Consider the following 23,080-nt stretch of genomic DNA (forward strand, 5'->3'; position numbering starts at 1 on the left):
TCCTGCATACTCGGTGATTTACAATCCCAGTCGAATGCAATGCTCCAAACCATTATCTCTCCTCAGCAATACCCAAGGTAATGTTAAAGTCAATTTAAAACACATGCATATCTGCATTAACTATGTCTGTTATGCTTTGGTTAAAGTCTGTTAGTCCAACCTGACTTTGTATTGTCAGAGTGACAGTAAGAAACATTTCAGAATAACCTACCAGGGCACGTGTTGGACTGGCGGAACGGGAATGGATGGGACTGGGACTCCTGCTTCGGCTTTTACTTGACGACCACTGAGTCAATAAAAATGAGAAGGTTACCGATGGATAATTACTGTGGAATTATCTTTCCAGTAACTGAGTACCTTTCTGTAAAAACTCCCAAAAAATTACTGTAAAGAAGTGCAGCAATGACTTTTTAATCATACAATTATTACAAGTAATCCCCAATTTTATTGAAAGAAATAGAGACAGGGATTATATACTTAAAAATAGATGAACTGGATCTCACTCCCACAATAAAGGGGTACTTCTTAGAACCCAGGAGAGCTTCCCTTGAAATAGCAGAGGCCACAACTTCAGACCAGCCTTAAGGGCTTATTTGGAAAACAGGCGCAGAGTGCACAGTGTGGTTTCCTAGGCTTGCAAAATTTAACAACCAAGCAATATAAAAATATTCTTTTTTAATGAATGTACTGGTTACAAAGTTCACATCTGTTACAAGGAATGATTTATCATTATTAGGTTAGCAAGCATCAGATTATTTCTTCAAAAGGCAGAAGTAATTGTTTTTTGCCAAGTTACATGTTGAATCTACTCTCTATCTACAGCTATGAAGTATAAATTAGGTGAGCAGCAAGTAGGCAGTACATATGAATTATATCCCACACAGCTCCCAATGTTATATGAGCTGTGCCAGTGGATGAAAGGTTGTTGACTTAGTGAAGTAGAGTCATTTCAGCCTCAGATTGCTGTTGCCTTTCCCTCTTAGGCTGCTCTACCTAAAATTTTAAGTAAAGGGGAAGTGGCCACTTTACAGTCAAGTTAGGCTGTTACAACAATGCACGTTTATATAATATCATAAAGGTTGTAAAATGTCCCAAGGAACAATTATCAAACAACATTTGACACAGAACCATACAAGGAGATATTGGAACATGTGATCAAAACCCTGGTTAAAGAGATACATTTCATGAAGCATCTTAAGAGATGCAAATGCGTGGAGAGGTTTAAGGAGGGAATTCTAGAGCTTATGGCAGCTGATGGCACAACCACCAGTGATGAAGTAATAAAAGTCAGGGAGGTAAAGGAGCCTACAAATGGCTGAGGGCAAAGATCTTGCTACACTGGATAGCTGGGGGAGATTCGAGATGGGGAAATGGTCATGGAGGAATCTGAATCAAAGATGAGAAAAACAGCCCTTAATTGGCTGTCTTTCTTTAACCACCTATATTTATCTATAGGTTCCATGACTCACCAGAGCTCCTCTTTTTGTAAATGCTTCTCCCTTAGCAATAACTGTGTCATTTTCCATCAGGGCTGGCCAGATGTGGTAAACCACTAGTGGAGCGGTGAAATCAGAGTCATAGCTGCGGCGATACCTGGAGGGTGGAAAAAATATTCATGTCCTTAAAATTCTACAAGCGGTCAGAACAGTGCAAAAAAAAACGAATTTTACACTCAATCCACATAATGAGTGCTTGTGAGGAATTAAGTTAACCCCAAGTTCCTTCTTCCCCAAAATGAGGGCAAGCCCTCTTCAATTAGGATTTATGAATATTTGCCATTCATGGACTTTTAATAAATGTAACATCTCTCGTATGAAATGCTAGACTGGCTTAGAGGACTTGCATTTATATAGTACCTTACACAATCTCAGAGTATTCAAAAGTTTTTCAAAGTTAATAAGGCACTTTTGAAATGTAGCCACCACTCTAATATAGGAAAACACAGCAGCAATTATGCACACTGGTGGGTTACTAAGCACACGCTTTCTCCAGATATGTAGGGGCCATTTTGCCCGCCACAAACACATTTGTTCAGTGTGATAGAATGGAGGCCACACTCACTTTTTCTCATTGAAGAGTTCACCATCTGTCGTGAAGGCAACATCAAGTGGGGGCTCCAGTGTCTGCATGGCAAAGGCTAGTCGGCATACATCACGGATAAAACTGCTTATCAATATGAAGTCCACCTCAGGTGGAAAGGAAATCTTTGGATTTACGCTCATGTTGCGGATCACATCCTGTTGAAACACAAATTTTGTTTTTAAATGGGCTTCCGTAAACATGTCTCACCCGCTACAAATGTGCCTCCAAAATACCATGAATCAAATTGTGCCTTCAGTTATAATATCACACCTTGACTTTAAGCTAGTTGCAGTTAGTGACTGTTGCAAGTTTAGTACAATTTACCAAAAGGTTGGAGATTGAGAACAGACTTTTAGAAGGGGCGTGTGGCCATTTTCCAAAGTGTTGAAGAGTTAAGTTGAGATCATTTAAAATATATGCTTATATAGGTTAGAATTTTATGATTCTCTTGCTGGTGGGCATGCAAGGGTGGGGGAGCCCATAATACTCCCCAGTAGCCTTCCCTTCATCCTTCTGCCTGCCTTGACATCTCTGACTGGCCTATCTGATCTGTCCAAATTCAGACCTTTCAGCGGGTAATTAATGACCACTTAAGGGGCTCAGGGACAGAGAGGGAACTTGGAAAATCACCTTGTCCAGAGCCCCACCCAGCTTCACCCCCCTCGATTAAGATTCATACTTCTTTCTCTCCATGCTTTGCCTTCCCACCCCACCGTGAGGCCATTCACACTAATATGGTGACCGATTATAGTCTCGGTCCTGGCCACTGCTACTGTTGGGACTGCAGAACTCTCAGCCATTCAGAATAGCTGACAGTTCTCTGATGCAAATAGGGATGGGCAATAAATGTTGGGATTGTGTTGGATTGCTCTCATACCACACCAGAGAAGATTCCTCCCTCCAGACTTTTCAGCCTTCTCAGTATACTGGGTATAATAGATACTGCCATACTAAAACATGAATCCCCTTGTCAAGGGGGAAAATGGCAAGGAAGGGACGTTAATCCAAATTAAATTAGAAATAAAATACAGGCTAGATCACCATGACTATATTGAAAGGCATAGAAGAGTTTTTCATTCTTTTTTGCCGTATAGGTCAACTTAAAAAAAAATTCCGCTTTGAGACATTAATTAACATATTTAAATGATATTTGTAAGAAAATCAGGTTAGTATTTGGCTTTGTTTCATTTCATATATCCCGGCGGCAATTTTCTTTTTTACTTAAAATTTGTGCTGCATTATGTATATGTACCATTAGCTAAAAGGAGTCGATTAAGTTTGTTTTCAGGGAATTGTATTAGTTACAGACATGGGTCTGGGTATTCGAGAATATCACTGTACAGGTTTTTTCAGCTCTTGCAAATATCCTAAAAAAAACACTAGGTTATGAGTTTACCATTGCTGATTTTGCTACACAAATGCTTAACATTTCAAATTCCTCTAGGCGAAAAAAGGTAAGTCAAATTTGCCCCAGATGACCATAGTCTGCTCTCCCCTTTAAGGTGCTTTAACGTAAGGATCGCCAAACCTCAGGTGAGGGGCAAAGTTGAGAAGCAGAGCCTTCATGAATAACCTTAGCCAATATGGGAATTGAACCCACGCTATTGGCGGCGCTTTGCATCACGACCAGCCGTCCAGCCATACGACTCCCGAAATAGTGAAAATATCTCCTCTGTGTGGTCTCAACCACTAACTTTTCAGTTAAATTCCTCTGCTATTCAGTGAAATGTTAGTTAACCAAAATCACGGAATCTTCACTGCGCATGAGGCCATTCAGCCTGTCTAGTATGTACTGGCTTGCTGGAAGAGCAGCCAACCTAATCCCAGTCCCCTACCTTGTCCCACTAATCTTGCACATTCTTTATTTTCAGATAGCAATCCAACACCTCTTAAAATACTGGAAGATAGCATTGGTTATTCTTATCCTGCCTTTTTTCACTAATCACTTTTATTTTGATACTTATGGGACAAACCTTGCAAGCACAAAATTTTTCTGAAATATTTGAAGTGTTTCTAATCAACATAAATAAGAAATATTTTAATGTGATACGTTAAACAACAATTCAGATTGAAAAGTTCAAAATTCTTCCAGGTCTTTGATTTCTTTGTAAGTATTAAATTTAACGAGAGTATCCGAGTACATCTTTGAGACAATAGTTTTCACAACGGTGGTGGGTGTGAGACCGGTAGCCTAGTGGCTATGGTACTGGACTGGCAAACCAAGACATCACAAGTTCACCTCCCACCGTGAAAGGTTATGAAATTAAAATTCTCTTAAACAGTAGTGGAAAGGTGTAAATAATAAATCAAATTGAGCCTATAGCACGCTTGACACATGTTTCAATGTATTTTCATACATACATTAATGCTGGACTGGACATCATAGAGATCCAGATTGCGAATGATATAATCCATCACAGTTTCATCCAGTGACTCTGGCCCAAGGTGAGAGGGAGAAAGTGTTTTCCGCACACGCAGTTTGAATTGACGGAAAGCCGTTTTGGCTGCTTGAAATGCCTCCTATGTTCAACGGGAGAAAAAATCAGGTAAGACTAACCCCGTACCTTTTGATATATCCTAAGCTGTTCCACTTTTGGGATATTTGCCTTAATGGGTTTTTGTTGCACTGATTTACGCTCACACTTTATTCTGGTCTGTTTGCCACTAAGTTAGGTGCTGGAATTTTAGCACCTTGCCTATCCAAGGCCAACTGAGAATGATATTCTGCGAGCCTGGAATTGGGGCAGATGTGCCGGTAAAATTCCATCTCCAGAAGAAATGCAGGAGAAATAGCCCATGTTTCATTTAAGCAGTGAAAACAATCTTCATACCATGGCCCAAAATAACAAAATAAATAATTTTATGGGAATTTTACTGTCTATATGGTGTGGTACTGAATAACTGAGACCAAGAAACTCAATGATTAATTCCTGGTTTGTGATGAGTTAACTAATCGGAACTAGTTTGGCACTAGGGGCCTGATAATTAGTCTCCCTATCCCTTGGCCAGGATTCCTGCTCCTGACTGTTATCCACTGTTGGAAGTTTGTATGCTGCAAGTGGCGTAGAACCGTATTGAGCTTGGCTATGATGATCGCACTGTGTGCACCCTATCATAGACACTCACTGCTTAAACTTACACAGGGAGGAAGGCTACTAGGGTGAAGTACAGGAAGGCTACCACCACCCATCAAGCCTTATGTAGAGAGTTGCCACTACCACTGGAGGATAATATTTCAGTTCATTGTATGAATATAACCCTTTTACTTCAACAGCTGTTTGCCTTTTATTGAAAGACTGTGGAACAATTTAATGTTACGAAAGACATTCCTCAGCAACCGCAGTGCCTCTGCAAGCAGGAGATCTGAATTAACCAATCTCACAGATGCTTGGACTAGAAGATACAATATTTTTTCCTCTGCCCCCTGACCCCATCCATCAATGTTTTAAAATGCCATCTTGGAATTAACATTTAGTCTGCATCAGCTCTGAAAGCACTAGGAGTCAAATAGCAATGCTGGGTCACTGCCCAGCCTGAATATTTCTAGGATGGAAACTCTGTTCGAAAAGCGTTTGCATGTTATGGAAATGGTGCAGGAAGAACAGTATCCCTCCCACTAGAGATCCTTCCATATCTGTGCCAGTTAGGAGTTGCAAAATCACTGCTGCCACTTCATTTGACAACCTGTAAAGGACATCGGTGACCTCCAGCAACTTTCACTTGCCTCAGACAAGGACTCCATCCCCCCTCCCCGAACCACCCCCCACCACCCCCATACTTCAGCGCAGCAGGGCTATGAATGCAGTGGAAAATTGGCTTGGCTGCAAATTCTAGCAGCAGGAAGTGGGTCAAAATAGTCACCTGCAGATCCGAATCAGTGCAGAAGACCTGTCGCTTAATTTAGAGTAAGCAACAATTCTCAGCAAGTCATCCAACCCAACACTCTCCCAAAGTATTAACCTGGAAGTATCACCCGTTCATCCAAAGGTTAAGTCAGGAGTCCGCAAACAGTAGACAGTTTATGATGGAGACAGAAAAATCAAGGCTCACTTCTTCTACAACCTCTCACTATATTTCACCTGCCCTGCAACTCCCCCCCTCCCCCACCACCCCCACCCCAACAACACACAGACAATTCCTTTTTTCTAACTCTAGAAAAGGATAAAAATTCCCTATTATTTTGGTTTATACAACTGGATTGCCACGCAACTTCTGGTTGACATGTACTTTACATATCATCAGCTTTGATGGTTACAAAGCTTCAAACACTGTTGAGTGGAAAAATGTACACTTGGCACAGATCAAAAAGTAAAAGCTTTCCTGTAACAATGCAAAACAGACATCTTTCTTGCGCTGTTGCTCAGTTTAGGATCAGGTCTTTTCTCAAGGAAAAATAACTTTCCTGTTGCACAATTACAGATTTAATCTTTTGTTAGAGTAGCCTGCACTTGCTTTTCTGCGCTACTTCCTTATTTTTACTTTTAGCAAGAAAAAGGAGCTACTCCTATTTCTCACTAATATATTAACTCAGTTCCTAGACTCCAACTTTAAACATCTTACCAGCTCCCTAGCAATGAAAAACATCCCAGATACAGAAATACTGCTGTCTGCACTGCCATCCAGTGCTAGTATGTGTCACTGCACTAAACATAAGGATCTTAAAGAAGTAAAAAGTCTGACAACACCAGGTTTTAGTCCAACCTATTTATTTGATAATATACTCGCAAGCTTTCGGGTTAGCCCCTTCGTCAGGTGAATGGCCATTCACCTGACGAAGGGGCTAACCCGAAAGCTTGCGAGTATGTTATCAAATAAATAGGTTGGACTAAAACCTGGTGTTGTCAGACTTTTTACTGTGTTTACGCCAGTCCAACGCCGGCATACCCACATCATGACTACGATCTTAAAGAAGCCATGCCACTGTTGTTGGAAAATATTTTTCTTCAGCTTATGAATATTGATGCAGTAATTTCCATCACAAAACCATCAGTGTAGCATGTGCGTATGATGTATGGTGTCATGCACATCTCAGGTGACATTGGGCCTTTCCGATCCCAAATTACTTGCAAGTATAAAATTACACAGACCTAACAAAACAGAAACATTAAATTTAGCCCATCTTCTCCATGCCAATACTTATGTTCCCACAAGCAGTAGACCAAGGAGCCCAAGTACCTTTATTCTCCTTTCCTTCAAACACTTATTTATTCGATCCTTAAAAGATATCATATTCTCTGCTTCAATCGCTGAGTCTAGAGCATTCTTCAACTTCACAAACTCTATGTCAAATGTTCTCCTACCTTCTGTCCTAAATATCTTTCTTTTGCTATTATATCTACATCCCCTAGTTCTAGACTGAGTGGAGACAGTCCTTTTCAATCCATTTTGTTCTATTCTTTAATCATTTTAACATCTCTATCAAATTACTCCTTAATTTGCATTTTTCAAACAAAACCAGTGCCACGTTTTCAAATCATTCCCCACGGATGGGAAAATTCCAGCCTCAGTCTTGAAAATTCTAGTTCTCCCAGTAACCACAACATTTAAGTGGAGAGAATTCCAGATATCCACTTTCTGTGGAAAAGCGGTTCCTGATTTTCTTCTGAAATGACGTCACATTAACTTTGAGATTATTTCCCCTTGTTCTTGATTCTTCATCAGAGTAAACATTTATTTCTGTGTCTACCTAATAACATCCTTTTAACATTTTGAAAACTTCAATAAGATTACCCTGCAATCTGTTCTATGTAAGAGAACATGTGATTGGAATTGTCACGTGGCTGGTTTTGGACTGAGCTTTTTTATAAATTAAGGCTAGTTTTTGAGCAAAGCCACGATGCCAGACATGACCAAGACTTAGGGCCCGATTTTACCAAAACTTTGCGCATGTTTTCAGGCGTGAAATCGCACAAAACTGGGCTGATCACGCCTTTACCAACCCCCGATTTTGGGCGCAGGTCTGATCCAAGCCCCAATCGGGCGGCGCGACGATTTAAATGCATTAGCATACATTTAAACTGACTTATTGAACCGCACACTCAACTCTACTGCCAAACCCCACTTTACTGTCTTCGGATCCATTTTGGATCCGCGCTGCTATCCACCTGCAGAATAAAAATCTGAAACCTCCGAAGCCCATCCTCCTCGAACACCCTTCGCTAACCACCCCAGCGACCCTCCCCCCTGCGATCCGAACCCCCCTGGGAGGCAGATCCCCCCCCCCACCCGGCAGACCCCCCCCCCCCCCCCCCCGGAGGCAGGCCCCCCCTTGGCAGAGCACACACCCCCACGAGGCAGCTCCACAACCGCAATCAAACCCTGCACCTCCCCCCCCCCCACCCCCCCGCCACCCCGGGAGGCAGTACCCCTGCACGGTCAGACCCCCCCGGACGCAGGCTCTCCCCCCCATGATCAGACCTCTCCCCCCCCACCAACAGTCAGCCCCCTCCCGGGAGGCAGGTCCCCCCCATACACGCAATCAGACTCCCCTCCTCCCACGATCAGACCCCTCCCCCGCCCACTGCAATCAGACCCCCCCCACGGGAGGCAGCCCCCATCCACCCCCCATGATCAGGCCTCCCCCCCACACGGTCAGAACCCCACTGGGAGGCAGGCTCACCCCTCGGCAGAGCACACCCCCAACCTAGCTCGATTGCTGATGTCCCTCCACCATCCTTCTGACCTGCACTCGTTGATGTGGAGATGCCGGCGTTGAACTGGGGTGAACCAGGTTAAAATCCTGTTGGAGTGGTGTTGTGAGACTTCTTACTGCAGTCATTGAACAGCCTGCAGCATCTTCCTGGTCTTCCGCTGGCGTCTGCTGCGGGGGGGTGGTGGGCTCAGGTGGATCTCTGGTTGTGGGGGGAGGTGGTGGAGGACGGATCTCTGGTTTGGGGGGTGTGTTGGAGATTCTCCTAAGTTCATCCTCCCTCCATCCTCCATCACACCCCCCCACCTCACCGACCAGAGATCCAACTGAGCCCGTCCCCTCCTTCCGGCAGACGCCAGCCAAAGGTCAGGAAGGTGCTGCAGGCTGTCCAACGACGGCAGTATTAAGTCTCATTACACCAGTCCAACCTGGTGTTGTGAGGCTTCTTACTGTGTTCACCCCAGTCCAACGCTGACATCTCCACATCAACAAGTGCAGGTCATAAGGATGGTGGAGGGACAGCAGCAATCCAGGTAGGTTGGGGGTGTGCTCTACTGAGGGAGGGGGGGGGCCTGTCTCCCTGTGGGGGGGGGAGAGTGTTGGGGTGGGGGGGGGGGGGGTCTGACCAGGAGGGGGGACTCCAATCGCAGAGGCGGGCCCTGCCTCCCGGGGGGGTTCTGACTGTGGGGGAGGAGGGGTGTGGGCTCTGCCGGGGGGGGTCTGCCTCCCGGGGGGTTCTGACTGCTGGGGGGCCTGCCTCCCCGGGGAGTCCAATCGTGGCTCGTCCTCCCCCCCATTCTCCCCCCCCCCAAACCCGTCTCCCCCCCATCCCCCTCCCCTGCTCTCTCTGTTTTGTCTTTCGCACCCGGGTGCGCTGTTTCAGTTTTTTTTCGAACTGCGCATGTGCAGTTCAGAGCTCCGATCATTCTGGAAGCACTGAGCCCCACCCCACAGCGCGAATCGGACTGGAACCAGCAAAAAGCATATGGGCGCGCTGGAATGGGATTTCAGGCTTCGATCCGTTTTAAGTCCAGATCCAGCACTTAGCCTCTGAATGGTAAAATCTGGCCCTTAGAAAGAAGAGAAAATACCACATGAATCAAGAAATCCCAATCGATGGATGCCCAGCTTGGTGATTTCAAAGCCTGAATTTGACCCCTATTGGTTCTTGGAGAATAAAATCTGAATTATTACATACCTTTAATATGTAATATGTATTGAATCACAGAACCATAGAGTTGATACAGCACAGAAGGGTACCTTTCAGCCTGTTGTTTCTACACCTGCTTTTTAAATGCCAATTCCCTTCATGCCATTCCCCCATCAACACTCCCCCTAACCTGGCACATTCCTTCCTTTCAGAAAATCCAGTAATCCAATCCCTTTTAGTGTATTGATTGTTCCTGCCTCCACCATGCTCTTGCAGGCAATGCATTCCAGATCATAACCACTCACTGCATGAGAAAGTTTCACAAGTTAACACTGCCTCTTTTATTAATTAATTTAAGGTTGTGCCCACGTGATCTCCATCCAATCAATGGTGGGAACAGTTTCTCTGTCCAGACTCCTCATGATTTTGACTACCTCTATCAAATTTATCCACAACCTTCTCTTCTCCAAGGAAAACAGTTCCAACTTCTCCAGTCTGTCTGCGTAACTAAGTACCTCATCCCTGGAACCATTTTTATGAATCTTTTCTGCACTCCAATGCGTTTATATCTTTCCTAACATGTGGCTCACAGAACTGGAAGCAATTCTCCAATTGACACTGAATGAGCTTTTTAAACAAGTTTAACGTAACGGGAGTGATTCTCCCCAGGGAATTCTAAGTGTCGAATTTGCATTCAAAACTGGAGTAAATCCCTCTGGTTTTTTCAGCAGGAATTCCAAAATGAATCCCTCACACCCTATGCATCGCAGTGTGCACCAGCGCGATTCATGCAAAAAATCTGTGGGTGGGGGAAATCTACTCCCTCTAGAAAGGCAGGCAGCATAGCACTGAGTGGGCCACTGTGCAAGCGCCAATCTGTCAGAGCTGAGATTGGTGCATGCACAGTGGCCCCTGTTTGACATCCTCCTGGTCACTGGCCAGCTCAATCGTTGGCCAGCCTCACAACCCGCATTGCTGTCCATCCATTCTCACCTCCCCCCTGATTGCTGGCCTTCTGGATGTGACTGGGCCAAACCCCCACCAATCTCTCCCACCTATTAGACTCTGCCCCATTAGGCACCACCCCTTGGCACTGCCCCTGACCCTCTGGGGAGGCCTCTATGGCCCTCCTTTACTCCAGTGGAGTCAGGCCGCCAGCACCCCGCAAATGGGAGGCTATAGTAAATCCCGCTGGAGTGAAACACTCCTGGTGTGGCAGAGATTCTACTGGGCCTGGAGATTTCAGTTCTGGGCCTGCTAATAGAATTCAAATTGTACTTAAATTGGTATTAGAATAATTTATACAGCTCCACACCAGAAGCCAAATTTCCATTTGCTTTCCGTGGAAAAGTGAGTTTCTTCTGGAATGACCTCACTCTATCTTTGAGATTATTTGCCCTTGTTCTTGAATCCTCACCAGACGAAACATTTTTTTCTGTATCTGCCCAATTAAATCCTTTTAACATTTCAAACACTTTGATAAGGTTACACTTCAATCGTGCCGGGCACAGATTAGATTTTTGGCATCTCACGCTATCTTCCCGGCTCACCACGCTGATCAACAGGTGTGGCAAGGTGGTAAGATTGCACCCCCCTTCTCTGTGTATAACTATTGAACTCCTTCATAACGTCAAAGATGCCTATCAGGTCATCTCTCAATCTTCCCTTTTCTACTGAAAAAAAAAGAGTTCCAGTCTATTCAATCTTTCCTGATATTCATATCCAATCAGTTCTTGTACTATCCTTGTAAATAGGGGGGGCACGGTGGCACAGTGGTTAACACTGCTGTCTCACAGCGCCAAGGACCTGGGTTCATTTCCGGCCTTGGGTTATTGTCTGTGTGGATTTTGCATATTCGCCCCATGTCTGCATGGGTTTTCTCTGGGTGCTCTGGTATCCTCCCACACTCCAAAGATGTGCGGGTTCGGTTGATTGGCTATGATAAATTGCCCTTAATGTCAGGGGATTAGCAGCGTTATTATGTGGGATTACAGGGATAGGGCCTGGGTGGAATTGTGGTTGGTGCAGACTCGATGGGCCAAAAGGCCTCCTTCTGCACTGTAGGGATTCTATGAAATGTATGCACTTCATTTAGTGTTTCCATATTCTTATTGTAATACAAAACTGGAACAATACTCTGTACTTACCGTTGTGGCAATGAATATTATTTTCTGCACCATCTGTAGATCATCGACATAACGTCGGAGGAGATTCTGTGCATTCAGACGTTCATTGGCATAAAGGTCATTGAAGCGAGATACCAATCGAGCGTGCCGAGATGCACTAACCAGTTTAACACTGGTGGGTGAATGACTGGCCGCAGAGGAAAAAGAGATCGGAGAACGCCGTCCTGAGATTCTAAAGGAAAAATTAATCACTGGTATTACCACATAGGTACATAAGTAAGTAATCAGCAAAATGTAGAAGGGCATTTCAGAATTAACATTATAAACGACTGTACTTTTTATTTTCTCGGCAGTTGTTAACTCAGTAGTGGATGCAGGTAAAGAAACAAACGAAAATTTACAATGATCCTCTCCATCTTTTCCCATGGTCAGATTTTCCAACATAGGTGCCGGTGCTTTTTTAAAATACCCTTTAGCATTGGAACTTTGCTGGCTTCATTTTCTCTGCTCCCTCACTTTGGGGGAACGTTTCCTCTCTGAGATATGTGCGATCAAATCCCAAATTGTTTATAAAGAACGGATTAATGCTTCTGTTACACAAAGAGCAGAAAGCAAACTATTCCAACTTGTCTTTTATTTGTCTCAGGGCCCCAAGGTTTCCTTTCCCGTTATTTGTAACAAAAGCATAAGCATTCAGTCTTACCTTTACAATCTGGCCATGGATAATAGATAACGGAGAAAGTTATCCTTCAATGGTTTGTAGTCCCTTTGACATTTTGGTAGCTATCAGCTGAATTGAAATTGTTAATGCTACGATATATACCACTGCCTGTTGGGCCTCATCCACCTAGGCACCATAAAGCTTATCAAATGCTCACAATGACAGTAGAATGGAGAGGAGATGGCCAGGGTCCTCACTTCTGATTGCTATTATTCTTTGTTGTAAGGGCATATGTGGTCATCGGGTGAGTACACAATCAACTGTGATGCCCATATCATCAGATAACCTGCTTGGAATCACTGTACAGGCTCACATATGATTAATAGCACAAGGTTCTGGAGAGGGCACAGTGCTCCTTGAACATGATACAGGAGATGGAAGGGGAGGCAAATACTGGTGATAAATAAGAGAAAAAGGATTCACTAGGAAACCAGGCAGCTTGTTTTAATATTTGAGTATAATGTTATTTTTTAATGGTTTTTTACTTAACCTGGATTTGAAATGTCAGTTCTGGCCTCTATTTAACCATCACAATATCCACCTTCAATATCACTGGTGGGCCAACTGAGAATTAAACAACTCAAATTTCATGTCAACAACTGATTGAAGAAAATCTCAGCTCATTTCCACAGGCTGGGATTTTCCATTCCGAGCCCAGGTCCCATGGCGGGGTTGGAAATCAGGAATGTTTCCTGCTGCAGAGCCTGGTGGGAATTTGCACCAAATCATTTGTTGCTGGGCTCATTAATTATGCAGTCCCAGTGTATTGCATGAGGATTGGGCTGGATGACAGCACCATAGTTTAAAAAGTGCCCTCTGGAGGGTGCTGCCCCTTTTTCGACAACCCACTGTGCCAGGAGGAGATGGCCCATCGATCTCAGAGAGTTTTGGACCTCAGGGTCAACCACAACTTCCTCAATGTGCTCCTCAATGCACTGGAGGGTGCAGGAAGGGTACCCTGAGAATGAAAGGAGGAAGCTGAATTGGCTCAGCCACCCTGCAAGGGAGGAAGTATCCAGTGCAGACAGTGGATTGGGGCTCCACCAGAAGACTGTCCTGCAATGCCAGAAAATGATGAATGATTTTATCCACACACCAGGGTACATGAACCCTCAACAGCTCACACTTCTCTCACTGAACAATCAAGGAAATCATAGAATCCTACAGTGCAGGAAGAGGCCATTTGGCCCATTGCGTCTGCACCATCACTATCCCACTTAGACCCTACCCCCACATATTTACCCACTCATCCCTCTAACCTATGTATCCCGGGACACCAAGGGCAATTTAGGATGGCCAATCAACCTAGCCCACACACCTTTGGACTGTGGGAGGAAACCGGAGCACCCAGAGGAAACCCACGCAGACACAGGGAGAATGTGCAAACTCCATGCAGACAGTGACCGGAGCCAGGAATCCAACCCAGGTCCATGGAGCTGTGAATCAGCAGTGCTACCCACTGGGCTACTGTGCCACCCATGGATCCATGCAACATGGATCTCAGTGACAAGCGCACTATCCACGCAACCCACGTATAAAAGAGTTACTCAACGCAATAGATTGGTGTCTCATAACCCCATTCGAATCCATCTCGTCTGAAAATAGAGAGGTTACTGCCAGTCCCTGACACTTCGACACTAAGTGCTCAGATGCGGCCTGGGAAATGGTGGGGGGTGGGGAGGGGTGGGGGGGCGTGGTGTTGTTCTTGGGGTGGGGAGATGGGAAGGGGGTTAGTGATTGAGGACACGAGCAAGCGTCCCTAATGACCTGCCTCTGAGTTTTAACTCATCTGCATGGGCTCACTGCTCTGGAGGGTGCTGCCCCAGAACCCTTGTGGACAACTTGCAGTGCATCAATCATACGGCACACAATCCAGTGGGTTATTTGTAAAGTGGAGGCACGAGAATGAGACCAGAAACTCAACTGCTCTCAAATCTATCTTCTCTCTGTACAGAAAACATGACAGCACAACAGGAAAGAGAGAGAGAGTACCAGAAAGAGAGAGAGAAGACATGAGGGGATCTGACTGAGCTGTGGAACCTTAGAGTTTAAGGAGTGGGCAGCCCAGCTAGCAGGGAGGAACTAGACTGAGCCTGAGCAGATACTGAGCTTGGCGGTCAGCCTCCATCCATAATCTGACCAGGATCATGCATAATGTAGTCACATAGAAACCCAAGAGTGGTGTGTTCCTCCATGTTGGAGACAGTTCATGAAGTCACTTCCTGCCAGCAAGAGGAGGGAAAGGCCAGAAGAAGATGCCCTGTCCAGCAGTTCCTCCAGCCCAAAGAGGACCCAGGACAGTGGGGATGAGGAAGAAAGGTCTTTCGAGAGGTGACACAGCATCACCTGCACCCTGGGTGGTGAGGGACCTGGTGAGCTGCGGTAATTCATCTGATACCAGATCAGTGGTAGGACAGCTGTGGGGCCATTCCTCAGATGGATACTCATGCAGGAGGTGGTCCAGGGTTTCCTGGGGGACACTGCAGAAGCACTTCTGATACTCCTGGACTCAGGGAAAATAAAACAGAATCCTTTCATGGACCATCAGCCCATTGTGTCTGGTAATTAAAATCACTGCCTTAAATCTTAGCTGCATTGTTAACTGGCAATTCGTGACATTCAAACCCATGGAAGAAGTGAGTCCTCAGTTCATATATTATTGGAAAAAAAGGTAAGAAATTCCAAACACTTGCTCTTAAATGGAGCTCCTCCAAATTATCTGTTATTTGGATGATAAAATATGCAAGTCCAATTGCATGGTTTAATGGCTATTGCAAAAGAAAATCTTTTTGTTTTAGGGACACCAAAGTAGCATGGCTCTCAATAAAGAAAAACCTTCAAAGACAGATGAAGACTGGAGGTGGAGGAGGTTATACCTTTCTTGCAGCAAGGATTTCTCCGCAGTTAGGAAGGCAACTTCATCCTTTAGTTGTCGGATCTGTCGCTCATAGTCATCCAGTAAATCCACCTTTTGTTTATAGAATCTCACTTGTTCGCGGACTGCTCTCAGCCTAGGGAATACAGGGCACAGATTATTCCAGAATGCAAAGAAAGTCATTGGAAAGATTATTGCATTTTGGTGGCTACATTTACATGCACAATATGACCAATTTCCCGAACGTTGATGTGGGGTTTCAGAGAATGGCAGAGAGGTTGAGGTCTTAAAAGCAAAACACAGCAAATGACGGAAATCTAAAAGAACATATTTCATGTTGGAGACCTGTAACTCTAGGCTATCCCTCTCACTTTCCTCCACACCTTCCTCAGGCAGGAAGCTGTTAAACTGAGTGCAAAGGACACATAAGTGTCATCGTGATGCCTCCCACATTATTTTCCTGAATTTATATGAATAGGCTCCTATCTAGAAGGCCCACCAAGCAAACTGGCCGTTAAGAGGCAACAGTGCTACCCCATCAGCACACAGGATCAGAAATGGGCAGCCACCCATTTCCTCACAAGACAGGCAAGATTTTTCTTTCAATTAATACTTTTAAATGCATCCAGCTAGCTCTGCTCGGAGGCCAGTTAGCTTCAGTCTATTAAGAAATACCTCAAATGTGAAGCCTCCAAAAGCATAGTGTCACCTCAAGGGCAGCCTTCAACATTCCAAAGGGATTGTTCTCACCACGATATCGTAATCCACTCATCAGTCACACCCAATACCCTCTCCTCTTTCCCACAGCACCTTTCCATACAAGTGCAGGAAATGCAGTACCTGCCCTTTCACCTCCTCACTATCTATGGGCAGCACTGTGGTTAGCACTGCTACTTCACTGTGCCAGGGATCCAGGTTTGATTCCTGGCTTGGGTCACTGAATGTGTGGAGTTTGCATGTTTTCCCAGTGTCTGCGTGGGTTTCCTCCTGATGCTCTGGTTTCCTCTCACAGTCTGAAAGACGTGCTGGTTAGGTGCATTTGACCTGAGCAGGCGCCGGAGTGTAGCGAGCATAGGAATTTCACAGTAATTTCATAGCAGTGTTAATGTAAGCCTTACTTGTGACAAAGAAATAAACTTTACAGTGCCACAACCATTCCTTCCAGATAATAGTGGCGGATTTGTATTTATTTCATATTCAGTGCTCACATTATGGGCTCCTCTACATTCGGGAAACCAAATGCAAATTGGGGGATCACATTGCAGAGCTCCACTTTTTAGTCTGTAAGTGTGACTGAGATTCTGATCACCGTCATTTTAATTCTCCTCCCCACTCACACTTTGTCCTTAGCCTCCTTCACTGTTCTAATGAAGCTCAGTAAAAAGTCTCACAACACCAACAGGTTTACTTGGTAGCAAAAGCCACTAGCTTTCAGAGCACTGTTCCTTTGTCAGGTAAGTGGGAATTTTGTTCACAAACAGGGCATATAAAGGCAAACTCAATTTACAAAATTATTTTGTAAATAATTTTTTTGTAAATTGGTACACCTGGCTTATACTCCACAAGTTTAATCTGCATAGCACTTTACTATAGCTGAAGAACAGAGCAAAAGGCCATTCATCCTTCTCAGCATGGACACCAAAGGGCAGCGTCAAGCTGAAGCTCGTATCTATTAGGATCTGACATACCAACAGTTGAGCCCTCTAACTTTCAATACAACATGTACTTACATGCAAGAAATTGTATTAATTTAAGGACTTGCAGCTTACTCAGCCCTCAGTTGAATGATTTCATCCTCTGTCGCTAGGAATGTTGCAGCTGATTTATTCTGAGTATCGTCCAGCTCCATGTGAGCTTCTGCTAACCTACAACAGAGTGAAGCCAATAGTGAGCAGAACAACCAAAAGGATCAAAATGTCAATAATGCTGGCTGGGAACAGTGCTCCATACGGTCATTTTTTAAGTACAGATTCACAAGTCTTCTGTAACTAGACTTTTAGGAATCTTAAAGGGAAAGATTCTTAATTTGAATTCCAATCCCTTCTAACCACACTATGGATGTAGCTCAACAAGGCAGCTCATCAATGCTGTCTTTTCAAGGGTCATTAGGAATGGGTAACAAATGCTGGTCTTGCCAGCAAAGCACATATCCCATAAAACAGTTTAAAAAGTGCAAGAATTCTACAAAAACAAAGAAAATTACAGCACAGGAACAGGCCCTTTGGCCTTCCAAGCCTGCACCGACTATGCTGCCCAACTTAACTAAAACCCCCTATCCTTCCGGGGACCATATCCCTCTATTCCCATCCTATTCATGTACTTGTCAAGATGCCCCTTAAAAGTCACTATGGTATCCGCTTCCACTAGTTCCCTCCACAGCGAGTTCCAGGCACCCACTATGTGTAAAATATCTGCCTCGTACATCTCCTTTAAAACTTGCCTCTTGCACCTTAAACCTATGCCCCCTAGTAATTGACTCTTCTACCCTGGGAAAAAACTTCTGACAATCTACTCTGTCCATGCCTCTCATAATCTTGTAGAATTCTATCAGGTCTCCCCTCAACCTCCATCGCTCCAGTGAGAATAATCTAAGTTTCTCCAACCTCTCCTCATAGCTGATGCCCTCCATACCAGGCAACACCCTGATAAATCTTCTCTGTACCCTCTCCAAAGCCTCCACATCCTTCCAGTGGTATGGCGACCAGAATTCATAGAATCATAGAACCCTACAGTGCAGAAAGAGGCCCTTTGGCCCATCAAGTCTGCACCGACCACAATCCTACCCAGGCCCTACCCCCATCCCTACATATTTTACCCGCTAATGCCTCTAACCTAAGCATCCTAGTACACTAAGCGGCAATTTTAGCATGGCCAATAAACCTAACTCACACATCTTTGGACTGTAGGAGGAAAGCGGAGCACCCAGAAGAAACCCACGCAGACACGAGGAGAATGTGCAAACTCCACACAGACAGTGACCCAAGCTGGGAATCAAACCCAGCTCCCTGGAGCTGTGAAGCAGTAGTGCTAATCACTGTGCTACCGTGCCGCCCATTGAACACTATTGAACACTATATTCCAAGTGCAGCCTAAGGTTCTATAAAGCTGCAACATGACTTGCCAATTTTTAAACTCAATATCCCAACTGATGAAGGCAAGCATGCTATACGCCTTCTTGACTACCTTCTCCACCTGCATTGCCACTTTCAGTGATCTGTGTACCTGTACACCCAGATCCCTTTGCCTATCAAAAGCCTTAAAAGTTCTGCCATTTACTGTATATTTCCTATCTGTATTAGACCTTCCAAAATGCATTACCTCACACTTGTCCAGATTAAACTCCATCTGCCATCTGTCCACCCAAGTCTCCAACTATATCCTGCTGAATCCTCTGATGGTCCTCATCGCTATCCGCAAATCCACCAACCTTTGTGTCTCCACAAACCTACTAATCCCATCCAGTTACATTTTCCTCCAAATCATTTATATATATTACAAACAGCAAAGATCCCAGCACTGATCCTTGAGAACACCACTTGTCACAGCCCTCCATTCAGAAACGCACCCTTCCACTGCTACCCTCTGCCTTCTTTGACCGAGTCAGTTCTGTACCACCTTCCCAGCTCACCTCTGATCCCATGCAACTTCACCTTCTTAACACACGGAAGTGTCATGTTATTATGTTAACCCATCACACATCACAGAATACACAGTGCAGAAGAGGCCCATTGGCCCACTGAGTCTGCACTGAAGCATGTAAGGCCCTCACCTGTCCACCTAATCCCACTTGCCAGCACTTGGCCCATAGCCTTGAATGTTAGGCTTTATGTTATATCTTTACATTTCAACAAACATAAAAGAATAAATGCAAACAAGAAATATTCCCTTTTCCAAGCAAGCAAAATATTCACAGAGCCCCTCCAAGACTTTTACTGAAATATGATATTGTAGAATAAACAAATTTACCAATCATTTATATGCAAGTGGTGTGGTACAGGCAGTCCTGTAATTGAAAACATGCTGCTGTTCTATCCTTTGTTCCGACAAATTTTGCTGAAAGGATAAAACTCGAAAGCAGATGTCATCAAATATATGAAAATGTATGGCTCAGATTTTGCTCTCAAAACAACAATAAGGATAATACTTGCTGTTATTTATGGAAGAATAATATAACAACTGCAGGGGAGGAGCAGACATACAATTGCAAATATCAAAAGCTGCTGTCCCAGTTGTGCTGCTGTACCATAAACTTTGCAAAAAGCTCGTCACAGGAAAGTTAGATCTTTTTACTACATTTGTCCTCTTTGAATTGCATGATATATCTTACTGTTTGCCAGTCAACCTCTCTAACACTGCAAATTAATTATTACGAATGTGGCACCTCATTCCTTCAGGTTTTGATTGAAGAGGTTTTAAAAATGTCATTGTTTAAATGTAACTTTTCCTTTTAACCTATTAATCCAGTCTACCTTTTCCTGTCTCTATGTACCTTTGTTATCATTGAATTTAACCCTTTTTTAAGTTCACTTTCTTTGTCGGTCCTTCCCGTGTTTATTACCCAATCCTTCAATCTGATGAGCTAAGGAGATACTCCTCCCATGGTTGTCTTCATCACCCTGTTGCCCTCACTGCTTCACTATCAGCTCACACTGCCAGCAAACTTGTGGGCAAAATTATTTTGTGTTGAAGGGTTCAGAGCAAGTCCAACTAAAGGCGAATGCATTTGCTTCCCTGTTACAATAAACTATTATAAATTAAGTTACAATTATTAGGTCACATCAAGCTTGATGTTTGAAGATTTAGATCATGGTTGGAAGAGAAAATTGATCAAGGTAAGAAGTGCCATCATAGAACAGAATCATACAATCCTACAGAACAGAAGGAGGCCATTCAGCCCATCAAGCCTGCACTGACCACAATCCCACCATGGCCCTATCCCCCTAATCCCACATATTTACCCCACTAATCCCTCTAACCTATGCATCCCAGGACACTAAGGGGCAATTTAGCATGGACCACTTATCCTGCACATCGTTGGGCTGTGGGATGAAACCAGAACACCTGGAGGAAATCCATGCAGACACAGAGAGAATGTGCAAACTCCACAGTCACCCAAGCCGGGAATCGAACTCGGGTTCCTGGTGCTCTGAGGCAGCAGTGCTAACCACTGTGCCACCCAAGGTTATTAAAACAAAGTAGGAAAATGCTCAATAGGTCTTGATATGAATAAGAGGATACAGAGAACAGAAAACATATGTAGCGGCATTTATTGTGTTCACTTAACTATACAATCACTTGGTAAATATATGTTAAAGTTTAAATTAAGCAGTCAAATTAAAATGCAGGATCAGTTATTCATTGGTTTTGCTTAAGGTTCCATGAGCATTTCTTGGCAAAGCCAATTTCAAATTTAAGATTACACTGACACCCTATTATGGGAATTCCAATAAACAGCAGATTGGCTGCAGATTGAGGCACTTGTCAGATAGGGTAAAATCCTCCAACAGCTGCCTTAAAACCTCTGGCTGGGGTGTGGCAAACCAGCTAAAAGTCCATTGACTGTCTACACAACCAATCCCAGCAGCAAGTGAGACTGGAAAATTCTGCCTTCTGTTCAAACACCACCCTGCTTTCCAAGGATATATACACATCAGTAGGTTTTATACCAGATTTTGGTTTCTACAATTGTTAGTCCAAAAAGAGTAAAAGTTACAAATGGTCACCCAGATAAGGAACATGGTAATTGTGGTTTGGAGAGGAATGGTGGTATTTTCCAGCTCTTCCCCCATATACAGCAGGTTCCCCAGCACTGGGGTAGGCAAGCCATACAAAATGTCATAGGTCTCGGCATAAGAACATAAGAACATAAGAAATGGGAGCAGGAGTAGGCCATCCAGCCCTTCGAGCCTGCCCCGCCATTCAATAAGATCATGGCATGACTGGAAGATTCTGTCTGTGGCCAATGACAAGTTACAGGGGACGGAAAATCCTGGTCAAGGTGTATGTAATAAGCAACCACAGTATTTGGTTTGCAGATCTAGTCAGGTGGTGGCTCACCGCTCTTTGACTTAACCATCAAATCTAAGCCAACTCTTCTATTCAACACTTCAGGGAGTAGAGGGATACAAACGGATGGTCTAGTTAGGAACACATGATCAGTGCAGGCTTGGAGGGCCGAAGGGCCTGTTCCTGTGCTGTATTTTTCTTTGTACTTTGAATGCTGCATTGAAGAAGCCTTTGAAAATATTAGAGTCTCACCATTTGGATAGACTCAAACTAATGTTGATCCATAGATTGGTTTATTTAAAAGAGTGGGATGTTTGTCTGGTAGATCATGTGACAATTTATTTAATTGCAATTTGCAGAAACTTGCTGTGTGAAAAATGCATATTTGGTGCACAAAAACAACTGCACTTCAAGTAATTTAATAAATGAGAAAAGCTTTACGATAATTAAAGAACATGTTAAGGGGCCATATAAATTCATGTTCTTTGCTGTTTAATAGTGTACAGTTGAAGGGATGTAGGAATGATGGTACTTGAGGCAATGTAACTCATCGCCTTGTAACTCGAGAGAAGTCATGGAGATTTTGGTTTAGACAGCACTGAATGAATTAGAAGACTTACAGTCCATCTCATTTAGCAGTGTTTCCAGCCACGCTGAAATACATCTTGTTTTCATTACAACAGACATATGATCTAGCAGATTTTCTGATTTTTATGTTATGCCTATAAAAAGAGGACAGTTTATAATGTCTGAATCTCAACCTATTGAATCATGCGATCATATCTAAATGAAAAGCTTTGTGCTGATTGCATCTATTCCAGAGGGGCTACACCTGCAACAGATTGAAATAAAGTCTTTTTTATATTTGGGCCAAATGTTAAATTGTAGCCATGCTCTCCTTCCATTATCATCAACAATAACAGTGCATCCAAACAATTTGCTTTAAGTTTCATCCACTTTGATAATATATGTTTGTTATATGTGGTGGGACAGCACAATAGTTTGGTTTGGTACAATAGTATAAAATAGTCTATAGCAGCACATGTTACATCTTTCCAGATTTATACTTTAGCAATACCGCAGTCTGATTTCCAAAACCCACTTAACACTACTGCACAAAGTCAAAATCTAGCCCAATAATTTTTCATATGAAATAAATTTCAGCCATTTTTTTCACCAAGTTTCACCACTCCCATCCCGTCCCACTACATCCCTCTTCTAAATATCCCTTATTCAGATCTGAAGCATGGTGCCATGGGGGGCATTCACTGGAGGGGAAGGGATATCACAGGCATATGCCGTGGGCAGAATTTAATGAGCCCCAAAGGAGAATTTAGAGGCTGGCGGTATTTAATCAGGCAAGAGGGTGCAGAATGGTAACCCTGCTGCCTTCCTGCCTCCGACCAGGCTAACCTTCCCCCCCAGAAGTCAATTGACGCAATGAATGCCCACTGAAAGCCCACATCCCTAG

General features: G+C 43.9%; 1 protein-coding gene across 1 annotated transcript in view; it reads right to left on the reverse strand.

Annotated features, from left to right (window-relative positions):
• Positions 1-23,080, reverse strand: part of spata18 (spermatogenesis associated 18) — a 55,613-nt gene that overhangs the window by 16,195 nt on the left and 16,338 nt on the right. The window contains exons 5-11 of the mRNA XM_080187669.1: positions 17,373-17,468; positions 15,605-15,739; positions 12,029-12,239; positions 4,444-4,602; positions 2,062-2,237; positions 1,470-1,593; positions 212-286 (exon numbers count right to left, since the gene is read on the reverse strand). Of these exons, the coding sequence (XP_080043795.1) occupies positions 212-286; positions 1,470-1,593; positions 2,062-2,237; positions 4,444-4,602; positions 12,029-12,239; positions 15,605-15,739; positions 17,373-17,468 (976 nt within the window). The remainder of the gene's footprint in view (positions 1-211; positions 287-1,469; positions 1,594-2,061; positions 2,238-4,443; positions 4,603-12,028; positions 12,240-15,604; positions 15,740-17,372; positions 17,469-23,080) is intronic.

The sequence above is a fragment of the Carcharhinus amblyrhynchos genome, chromosome 1 (genome assembly GCF_965287045.1).
Source record: "Carcharhinus amblyrhynchos chromosome 1, sCarAmb.v2.hapA, whole genome shotgun sequence".
Taxonomy (NCBI): Eukaryota; Metazoa; Chordata; class Chondrichthyes; order Carcharhiniformes; family Carcharhinidae; genus Carcharhinus; species Carcharhinus amblyrhynchos.